The sequence below is a fragment of the Lepeophtheirus salmonis genome, chromosome 14 (assembly GCF_016086655.4).
Source record: "Lepeophtheirus salmonis chromosome 14, UVic_Lsal_1.4, whole genome shotgun sequence".
Lineage (NCBI taxonomy): Eukaryota > Metazoa > Arthropoda > Copepoda > Siphonostomatoida > Caligidae > Lepeophtheirus > Lepeophtheirus salmonis.
This window is the reverse complement of record NC_052144.2, coordinates 8,849,948-8,862,031: the sequence shown is the minus strand read 5'-3', so window position 1 is coordinate 8,862,031 and position 12,084 is coordinate 8,849,948. Positions and strand designations below refer to the sequence as shown.

At 30.2% G+C, this 12,084-nt stretch overlaps 1 protein-coding gene across 8 annotated transcripts in view; it reads right to left on the bottom strand.

The window, feature by feature from the left end:
• LOC121129225 (octopamine receptor beta-2R) overlaps nt 1-12,084 on the bottom strand; it is a 258,818-nt gene that overhangs the window by 26,039 nt on the left and 220,695 nt on the right. For 5 of the 8 annotated variants that reach the window (XR_011783470.1, XM_040724929.2, XM_071893259.1 and 2 more), the window contains one exon: nt 9,126-9,263. The exons of the other annotated variants lie outside the window; for them this stretch is intronic. Coding sequence is in view for 4 of the 5 variants with exons in the window: in XM_040724929.2 (XP_040580863.1) it covers nt 9,126-9,263 (138 nt within the window). In the remaining variant the exon portion in view is untranslated. The remainder of the gene's footprint in view (nt 1-9,125; nt 9,264-12,084) is intronic. 8 annotated transcript variants of the gene reach the window in all.

Sequence of the window (12,084 nt, the reverse complement as noted above, 5' to 3'; positions counted from 1 at the left end):
CTACTCATTCTATGAAAGAGAATGTATATAGTAGATATTTATTACATTGGTTTAGTTTTTTTTAATTAGGGGTATTTAAGATTCAATGAGAGGAAATTAGATTATAAGGATAGTGAAATCACATATTTTATCTTTAATAACATTTTTGGTATGGTTTTTTTACAGAGTGCAAAAAGAAATTTTCCGTGTGATAATTTTTTTTTATGCACAAATTAAGGGTTCAGGTGATATCTTAATGTTCCGATAAATTTGTTGCTTCTCTTGTGAATTGTTTTAATTTGATCAAAATCGGCAATATATGAGTGAACTAGAATCAAAAAGGCAAAGAGTTTTGAAATTTTTTGACATGGATGTTGATCCAAAAATAATTTCAGATATTGTGGGCATGATGGTGACGACAGTCCGGAACATCAGTGTGGCGAAGAAGAATGGGAAAAGAGTCAAAAGGAAGCCAGAAATTGGAGGAAATGGTTTGAAGTAAAATGAAACATTTATGAATTCCCTAGAGGCCAAGATCAAGGAAGATCCATAAACATCAATGTATCGCTAGGCTGACAAGGCCAACATGGATGAAATCACCATCTGGAGAACAGTTCATGATTACCTGATTACGACTGTGAAGATCTTCTCATACAAGAATATCTTCACAGTCGACCAGGTTTTGAAAGGCAGAAAAGAAAGATTTATAGCAGCATCACCTTAAGTAGTCCAATGCACCTTAAGGACAAAATATCCGGTCCAAAAAATGTGTTTGGGAGTCATGGCCTCTGATATAAAGAAAATGGATTGCTTCTTCTTCAAGCCGAATAATAAAATACTTAGCTAACTTCTGGTACAAGAAATTATTTCCCTCCTTCATTTCTAATCTAAATTCCCTCGACTTCAGTGTATGGAGTGTCTTAAAGAGGAAGGTTGGTAAGACATCGCAGAGAAATGGCAGTAGCTCAAGGATAGCATCAAGAAGCAATGTGCTAACATGTCCAACGATTATAATGTAGAAACCTGTGCTAAGTTATTACCCCATGTGGAGGCTTTGATAAAGGCTGGAGGCGCCTGATTGAATAATTATTAACAAGATTTATTGCTAAAAGTTTTTTAATAAAATTTTTCATTATACTTTTCTAATAAAAAGATTTTGCTACATAATCGTGGAAAATTTCCCTGTCGCACTCTGTATATATTTCATATATGGAATTATGTTTTATCTCAAAATCAGCTTAAAGTTTTTTTAAGAAAGTATGATATTTCTGAAGAATTGAGATCAATGGGCTCATGAATTCAGAGAGTTTTGTTCTTTTGCCTCCCTCCATCCTTTTTGTAAACAAATAAACAACGCTCATGCTGCTGTCAAGTAATTAATGGTCTTTCCACGTAGTTCTAGGAATTTCCCCGGTGGCTTTGTTCGCCTTGGATACGGTAGAGGGATCCACTTATTTTGTTTTTTGCAAATTAGACCATGGACATGGTGGGATTGTCCACAATCGCCTTCTTGGCAACTTCTGGGGTCATTTTGGCCGCCTTTTCACTACTGGGCTCGATTTTAAGGGGGTTTCCCTATTTCATGAGAACAATTAGTGACAATACAAAACAAATCTGTGCTCTTTAACTTACGTACAAGTCAAGAAAAGGACACTTGAACATGATCGACAAATTTTGATTCGCACCCTTCCAGCAGTTGGGCGTCTCCAGGACTGCCGTCTACGCCATCAACAAGTCCGAAACAATAGAGAGGAAGAAGGGCAATGTGAAAAAGCCCAAACTGGACCCGCATGAGTTGAAAATGAGGTCTAATGCAAGATATCTCGGGATTCCACACAAGACTGTTTAAAGAGCTATCAAAAATGTGGATGAAAAGAAACATGTTTGGAGAAGAGGCCACTTTTGACAATAGCAATGACATAAACCCATCTCCTCCGTTGCAAGACTCCTTTTTAGGAGTTTAAAATAAGTTTTAGAGTTATTTTGACCTCTTTTTTGATCCTCTTGGCCCCCTCTTCAGCCTAAAAGCCAACCCTTAACTCCAAAGGCTACATTAATGATGAAGAGAGCTCAGACATTTATTTATTTATAGTATAAATTTTGATGGCATTTTATTTTTAATAACTAAATTATATTTTGTTGAAGTTTAAAATTTAAAGTGCTTTTTTATTGGACCACTCGGTACAAGTTGATGTCAAAAAAATGACACCTGTTAAAAGTTTCCTTGTTAAATGTAATTGGCTTTCGTAAATTATTTCAAATTGACACTTGAATTATATAAATAATTTTTTTTTCTGCAGGTCTTAAAAATGGAATAATTTATGTATAGACATAAGTTATTTTACTTCGTTGAAATAAAGTGATACATTAATTAGTTTAATAAATACATACATATATGGATTTAAGTTATAGAAAGCTAAAAGATAATCTTGTATAAAACTCATTACTCACTTAAATTACCGTGTTATGATAGTGAAAAATTGTTTGAACTCCACAACAACAAGTTAAATACACTAAACTTTCTATTTATAACTTTTAGTCAAAAAATAAACTAAATAACTAAATATCATTTCAGATGTTAGTTTATTCTCAAATCAATTAATAGGAGTTTATTCAGTAAAACCATTAAAGTTTATGTGTCGCTAATTAATTTTTAGTCCATTCGATTTGCCTCATGGACTCAAAGGAAAAAATTGGACATGAATATCATTTTATAAGGTATCATTTTCATTTATATTCCATATATTAAATTATAAACTTTTCTTTATTAATAAGGCAATGTTGGGATTTTTAAAAGTTAGTCAAACATAAGCATTTTTAAATATTGGAGTTTTTTTTGTTATTGGCAACCTGAACAGTCTTTTTTATTGTCTATAAACGTTATTTTTTTTATTTCTATGGTGTTTACAATAAAGTATTAAGTATAACTACAAAGTTGTCCACTCAGAAATAGCGTAGAGTTATGCTGATGTTTTTTTGTCTGAATTTTTTTGCGTGCTCGTTTAAAAAAAAATTGTTTTATGCAAAAAAAAAAGAATTTTCTTTTCCTTAGCAGTTGTCATTATTATTTAACTTTTGAGTAGTGAACTGCCTTTCCTATATAGAATCAACTAAATTGAAAACCTGATTGAACATTGTATGTGCTCATAAAAGACGGAGAGTAACCCTAAGGATTTTTTGCAGAGTTATAATTATAAGTCCTTGTTGGATTCACAGTAGATTTGGGGAACTAATCTAAAGCTTAACAATATATCCAATATATTCGACTCCTCTTTTGACAATTTCAAACTTTTCCCTCACCCATGAATTTCCAAATTGTATACAAAGACTTTACATTGTTTCTACTCTCGTTACATGATCCTTGACGTTTTTGTCATTTATCAAGATATCCTGTATCAGTTTCTTCATTTTGTTAAGACCATTGTAGGCAAAGTCCATCATACATATAATAGAAAACATCTCTGGTTGCGATCAATCAAATTGACAACCTTTTAAACTCGCCATTGCATGTATTGGCCTTCTAACAAATGTATTCACCTTCGTGAAATCTACCGTAATTATTATGCCGACAATTTCTACACTCCTTTCCCTGTGTTCAAAGCTGGTGACAATCCCTACGTGATTGCACATAACTTTGGGAGCGGTAGGACCACTGTAAACAACGGCAAGAAGCAACGAAACTGAATCCTTTGTCGATTATCACAGGTCCGGAAGATAAAAATTGGTCCCCACATAAAGTCTCATATGGAGTGTGAAGGCAAACAAGGACACGAACCTTTGTGACAACATCTGCCAAAAGGTCGAGGACTTAAGGGTTGACGAAACGGCTATCTGGTGCATCTTTTTTGGGGTTAGGGTTTGACGGCTTTACACTTACAAAAGAGGCTGGAACGATCGCAGATCCTCTATAATAAATTGAAGAAAACCCAATAGGAAAATTTTCACAGTCGACCAAGTCAGCCACTCACACAGCTTTTGGTACATTGCCAAAAACTCCAAAGACACTCCGCCCCTCCAAACGTAAAATTCGCGGGGTTTTGAAACACCCAACCAATGCCATGATGCTCAGTGTCATTGGTTCAGGCGGTACGGCGTTTCCACCAAAGTGGATAAAAGAAACCTTGAAGGCTAATGAATATAAAATATCATGGGCAAGAAGGTGTTTCCCGCCCTTAATCCAACCTACATTATTGGAAATTGAGGTTGGAACATTTCTCCTATGAGATTCTATATCTTATTAGTACAATATCAATACATAACAACAATCAAGTAATAACTTTTAAAAAACTTTAAACAAGTTTGATACTTCAAATGTTCATTTGCATTGTAATAATGCTCATTCATAGGAAATTTCAATTTATTAAAATCAGAAAGTTTCATTTTACTTTCTTATTGCATGGAAGTGCAATTTATTAAGGTTATTGATGTGTCACTACTAAAACCCGTAAATTGATACTTGAGTTTTATGAAATAAACTAAAATGACATCAAAAACTCTACTTGTGTCTCACTCGTATCTTATTAAAAACTATACTTCTCTCCTTTACAAAATGAGTCTGTATCGATGAATTAAAAATTCGGTCCAGAATAATTCCAAGTATTAATTGTTGATGCCTTAATGTGTGTTATAAAATTGTGAAATTTGCCACATTAACTTAAGATATAAATAAATCTATTGACTACATCACATTCTTATATCTCATAAATCAGGACAGATGAGAGAATCGATCCATAGGTTGAGACCCAAATATATTAGTTTCAATATTGAGGCATAAAAAAATCGGTCAACAGCAGTCTGTGATCTAAAATAGCGGTCTAGATGGTAATATGATACATGGAGATGTAAAAACCTTCAGAACCGCTTCATTACATTTGGACAAATGATAAAGTTCAAAAGTTTCGTGACAAATTGCTAAGAACCCAAAACAATCCCCTTCCAATGGTACTGGAATAACAATTTTAGAAAAACAAAAACTCTATTTCCAACAAGGTGGAGCTCTTTGACTTACGAATACAAAATACTCAAAAATGGTTGGATTAAAATATGGGCTTTTGCCAAATTAAATTTAGATATTCACAGTCACGAAAAACATGGGTGAGCGTTTTATTTTTGTTGCAGTCATTGTAATATTACAGTCCTAAGGCTACCCTGTATCTCAAGTAGGACTGCTTAGGCGTGAGGTATTGATCGAATAATTACCTTATATATTGTTTCTGGATCCTTCTATACTTTATTTTGCATTTTAAAGTGTTGCAGAGATCGTATGAAGGCTGCCTTTTTCTAACTCCCTCTTTAATTGCTTTATTATTAATATTTAGTGTTACTCTTAGATGAAGGTTTTTTTTGGTTGGCTTGAAGAACCTTAGGAGGTAATCATGGAGCATACTCACGATCGGAGGGTTGATTGTATCCATGGTAATTGAATTTTATAGCCTTGTGAATAATTACTAACATAAATTTGCATTTGACACCTGCATTACATCCTATTCATTATAAATCATACTACAATAACAATATCGTTATGAAAAGATAAACAAATGAAAACAATATTTCTTACCGAATTTAGAATATCTAAAGCTTTCAACTCTATGTATCAATTAATAAATAGAGTTGAAGATTATAAGCATATACGCGGGTGATACACTTTTTGTATTTTGGCCACATAAGAAAGTGCGTTTTTATCATTTTGGAAACCTGAAATCATTATCCTTTTGTTTTTGATCATTTAAGGTTTCTTTTAATTTTTTACATTCCGGGGAGTGGTCATTGAGCCAATTCCAAAATTAAATAATATATACAGTGAAATTATACTTATATTTTTATTTCAAGAAGAATAAATACCTCTGTGGGCCATTTATTCTGATTTTTCATATTTTTTTAAAGCCCTTCAGGAATTTAATAGTTGTGATTTCCCACGGCGTTACCTCACCCATACAAAAATAATCAGTGTGTTTTGTTGTCATTTATCATTTCCTGCGTCTCACTTGATACATCATGGGCATTTCATAATTTATTATATTTGAAAAATAAAGGATGTAATAAGTTATACTATACTTATGCACCATTTTCAAAAACATAGGAATACATTTTTTATTTTTCCCTAGTCGTCTATATTGACCATTTTGTTATTCCTGTATATAAATATAAATACGACTACAATTTTAATATAGTATTACGAACCAATGTTACAATAAAGTAAAATACAATGCTGGATTAATATATATATATATATGTGTGTGATATGTATGTAATTTATTTTTGAAATTGTAGATAAATAATGTGACAATGATTGTATGGCAGTATATAAGAGATAAATAGTATTTGATATGTTTGATTTTTTAAGCTAACTACGAAATGATGGCTGACCTTTTTTCGGTTTCTTTTTGTAAACATGTTCTGGGACACGATAAAAATAACATGTTCCATGTAGAATTATATTAATTTTTACTATAATATGAAAATACATCATTGTTTTATTTTTCTTGAAGAGGATGGCCATAAATAAATGAACAAGCCAAACTAATCATCCGTAAAGAACCGCCACTTCTCTCCTAGGTGTTTGTAGCTAATCAAGTAAAATTTCATCACAACGAAGATTCTCTCCTCAAAAAACAACCTTTAAATTGTCAGAGGTTACCATGACAAATTTCCATTTTTCTATTTTTACATATCGGCTGAACATATTTTTTACAACTCAATGTTTATCCTTCTCTTAAATACATACAAATCCTATATATATGTACAGTTTCACGAATAATTAATATGCAAATCAAATACTTAATATGTTTTGTTAAAGGTAAAAAAATAAAATTACAGTTTATCACGTTTTAATTCAAACTCTTGTGAATTATTTAAAATATATATGAAACATGTACATGTAAAACAGAAAAAAAAAACAATTCGTTAGCTGTGAGTTAATGATTGATTAGTATAAGAAGATATTTTAGTTCATATACAGCGTGCGCTCTTAAAAATATCTAGTTTAATAACACAACTTTTTATTTAATACGACTATCATATTTAAATTTGAATGAGAATAAAAGTGATATACTTTAAAGAAAGCGTTAGTTATCCTAAGCTAACCTCTTTCCCTAAGCCTGGTACTAGGGGTGATTTTTTTATTTCTGGCTTTGAACAAACTACCTTTTTCTTTACTTATTCTGTTTTTGAAAGGTTAATACTTGTGAACATAATCTTAATCAGATTATTCTTTTAATTGGACGTGATTTGTACAACTGACAAAAATTTTGGCCTGTTTTAGAGAGCCCTCTTTCGCCTTCCATACATCTCTTTAGGCTTGTTTTGTTACTTAAATAGATATATTACAATTACATAGGCGTCCATAAAGGGGTGTCTACAGGGAATGGATTGTAACTATTCTGACAATAAATATTGGTGTTGATATTTTTTTCGAATAAATTTAATACTTACATTATTTATAATTAATTTCATTGTGTATTTTTGAATTATTTATGCAAAATATTTAATATTTCAATTATTTAAGCAACAAATTTAATATTTCAATTATTTCTGCAAAAACTTATTTTATTTTGTATTTTTGATTCATTTTTTCTAAAAAATTAAATTTTCTTTGAATAACTGAAGAAATGTTTAGAAAACAAATTTTCAAATATTGAATTTTTTGATTTGTGATTTTTTTTCCAAAAAATTAAATATTTGAAATTTTATTTTTGAAATATTATTTCACCTATTTATTCTTGAATTTTTTTTTCAGAAAACTTTTTACCTGAAATTTTTTTAAAAAGGATTATATTTTGTGTATAACTGTGATTTGAAAAAAAAAGATTTTTTAATATCTCATTTTACAATTTCATTTTTGAAATTATTTTCCTAAAAGTTGATTTTTTGTTATTAACAATTGATTTTTTTTTAGAAAATTGCGAAAAAAAAATTTTTTTTAAATATTTAATGTTTGAATTTTTTTTTCCAAAAAATAATTATTTTTAGAGTGTTTTTTTTTTTAAATTTCAAAAATTAAGCCCTCCCCCCTCCTAAAAATATATATATATATATAATCCTGTGGAGCAACAAATCCTTTATAAGGGTGCTTCATCCCCTCAAGCCTACTCCTCCACCCCCCCCCCCTGAAGACGCTCTGATCTGTCTCTTTTTAGGCAGATCCTGTAGTTCACTTTGAAGAACCAGCTCATAGAGCCGTTATGTTCTCGAACGAAATATTACTAATTTGTACTTTTTACAGTAACATAAACTACTTGCTTCTGGTAAAAAGATTACTGAAAACTTGAATATTTCCTCACACTTCTGCTCAAACGAAGGACTTGTTTCCCTACCATGTCCACAAATGTATGGGAAATTCACTGTAAAGGTTTGATTTGGCTCCTATACCTTATTTGTGGGAGCCCATATAAGAAAATGGGTTAAGTGCACCAAGATTTTTGACATCCAAAGATCGATGAATTTTCAAAAATGTAGTATTTACGATCTTGGTCTGAATAAATCAATGTTTACTCTAATAAAACGACCTCGATCAGTGCAATTTGTTTTTGTATTACTATGCCAGAAATATAGTTAGCAACCATCTTAAAAGTCTTTTTGGCTGAATTCTATCGATCAAGTCTGAACTAATGCCACCGGCCCTTTCCTTGATCATCTCACTTTCTATTTATAATACAGTATTTTCGGTATGTAATATTTGCCAAACGAAGCGGAAGTTTATTCCACCAAAAATCTTTGGAATGCCTTCTGATTTCTTTGTACGTCAAGACGTTCATGGTTTCAATGATTATTTACTAATCACTCATCTTTTGTGAGATTTTAATAAAACTTTCAGACACCAATATATTTTTTTTGTAAATAAAGACACATCGTTACATTTTTGCTGCCAGATAAAAAAAAACAATTTGAGAAGTAATTTTTTCCCGCGCACTCTGTAGGTCATTATTATTTTTAATACATGCACCAAGGCACCTTTTTCTTATTAGTATATACACAAATATTTTTTTAATTGAAATTTTTTTCCCGAATTAAATTGATATGGTTGTTAATATGTACATGTTATAGAACTAATAGAAAATATTTAATGGGACATTTACGAGCATTAAGAAACTATTTTCAATACGAATTTGAAAATAATAGAAGCTATCTAAATGACATTCAACACTCACGCCTCTCAAGAACTCCTTGGCCAATGGTCCAAACACCTAGGGGTGAAGCTATTTCACCTTCAAAGATGGATGTCATTTTTTCTGATAACTCTATTCGATTTTTTCTATTGCAAAGAACTTTCGACGATGTTGTAGAATCTGGAAAAAGATGCAATTGGCTGAAATGGATGTCATATAATTTAACAGATAATTTCAATTGATTGATACATAGGAGTGTGCAAGTTGGATTAAATACATACACATATATGTACAACTACATTCCGTGACTCAATCGTGCTGAATAAAGTAGGTCATGGTAATGGTATGATATTTTCTCTAATGTCTTTTTCGGGTTACTACAATATTAGATACGTATAATATTGATGGACCAAATACCGTTGATACAATATGTACACTATTGATGATCTATGTATCTTTGTAAATTATGTTATGAAATTAGATTTACTATTTATTCAATACTAGTTAAAAATGCAAAAAATATTTCTTCGTTTTTCACTCGTTTATTTTTTTACTGTGTTGTTTTTACGAATGCCCATGTAAGTGGATGTGGAATACCATTAACGACATCCTTCTTTAGTTTTTTTGTTGTAAAATAATTGAAATAGTAATAACAATTTTGTCTATGAAACTAGTACAAAATACTTGTATTGTTACAACACTAGACTGCACAATTATCCAGATTCTCGAAATTGAAGATGAATTAATTCAAAACAGTTTCCTCCATTATTAATATTAAGAAAAAATACCATCTAATTTGGTGAAATTTAATAATAACAAAGAAATATTATTTAACGTCATTTGATGCAAAATAAGTTTGGGATGCTTCTCAGACACCTTACACTGTATTTTTTTTACCTATGTAGTAATAAAATTACAATATTAAATATCTTACATTGAAATCTGAATGGTAAAAAATGACGAAAAATATCTCATTATTCACCTTTCAGTACTGTGCCAAATATAGAATTAGAACCAAACTGGAGAATACTCTTAAGTCTTTGTCAATACTTACATAAATATCAAGTTGAAGATATTGTCTGTTAAGTATTTCCGATAATTTCTTGAATAAACCAAAAACATATTGTTTATTAATCTTGCCTTACCATTTGCATAAACAAAAAATAATTGACTTACTAACTATTTCTTTAAGTTTCATTTAATATTTCGTGTGGTAAAAAGTGAGCTCATTTTGCGTATATCTCTGATAAATGTAAAAATGTATTTAAACTACTCTGAAAATGATCGTAAATTATTTAAATAATTTAACTTCCTATATGAATAATTAACGTACAAATGAGTTTTTACTATTTTTTTTTGTCGTGTATGTCACGAAATAAATGGAATTATTAAAAAAAAAAAACACCATATCAATTTTTTAATAGATTAATTTGACTTCAAAACACTATATAATTATTAAATGTGGTTCTTTTGATTGTACAGAAGGAAGGGGACAGTTGAAACATGCAAAAATTAAAAAAAGTTACGGCCACAAAAATTACAATATAACTGTTTTATGTGATTTAGGTTTTTGTAAAAAAATGTAAATACCTTTTGTCAACTTCTCTTCAAGATTTTGGATAAAAACTAATTTTGAGCAGTAGAAATAGATTTGTGAAACCACATTTTTGTAAAGTAATGTTGTAAATTTTTCATTCAAATGCAATTATAGGAAAAATTACAGACTGGTTAATATTTGACATAATTAAACAATTGTAACCCTATGAAGTTTTGTTTGGTTAAATATTGGGATTTCTGAGTCAAACCATCTCTGGATCATTGAAAACAAAAGTTTTTTTAACTCGAAATATGCAATAAAGCAAGTGGTGAAAAGTGATAATTAGCTGAAGTAGATTCTTAGGTCTACAAATAATTTTTCCTCGCAAGATTTTGTTATTTATGATACTAAAAGATGATATTTTAAACATTACCCCTTAAGTTTTAAATTTAGAAGAACTTATATCAACTAATAAAAAAAAAAAAAATTAAATTTTACCAGTTACAGCAAAAACCATGAAAAAATGAATGCATTTAAAAAAAAATATTTTGTGTACAAAAAAATACTTTTATACCTCAAAATGAACTTATTCCTTATATTTTATTTAGTTTATTTCTGTCAGCATCAATTGTTGTGCCTCAAATTATTAGAATATCTATTTATAAAAGTGTACAAAGATTCATACTGATATGCAAAGAGAATAAATCTTCAAATTATACGTTCTTGATTTTTGATTTATATTAAAAAGCTCCATATTAGTCAAAATAATTGTTTTTAGAAAAATACTATGTAAAGGCCGCTATGGCCTTGAAAGCCAAAAAAATCGTTACCAGAACCATCTTTTGAGCCTTGAAAAAATACAAAATCCATTCCTTTGTTTGGGTGTGATTCCTGGACAAATTCACACAAAAACTTATACACAGACATTCGTATTAAATATATAGAAGATTTATGCAGTTAAAAGTTGCGATGTCTGTACAATTATATTTTAGTAATTTTTATAAAATAATTAAAAATTACACCTTTAATATACCAATTATCAAAGTGAGCAATATATTTTTGGAGTTAAATAAGAGGGATCTCAACTTTTTTGAAACATTCGAACCATTAGCACATCAGAGGCCCATACAAATAAACGAAATGTGTATGATTGAGTGGTAGAAGGTGCAAGTTTGTCTATTATGGAGTATTTGGTGTTTGGAGTTGTGGACTTGAAGTCAATATGTGGACTGAGGGATGATGCCGCAAGAAGTACAACTTATAATGAAATACACTACGGCTTTTCCTTGTGTATTCACCTCATCGCTCAGTTCACAAATCGACTCCGAGTACGTTTACCTGCCTTAATATTCATAATTGTCCCAATATCTGAGAAATGTCAAAACCCCTTCTCGTCCAACTCTTATTATTGATCATTTGCTTCACTTTGCTTTTTGAAGTTATTCCGTAATTGTGAAAAGTTTG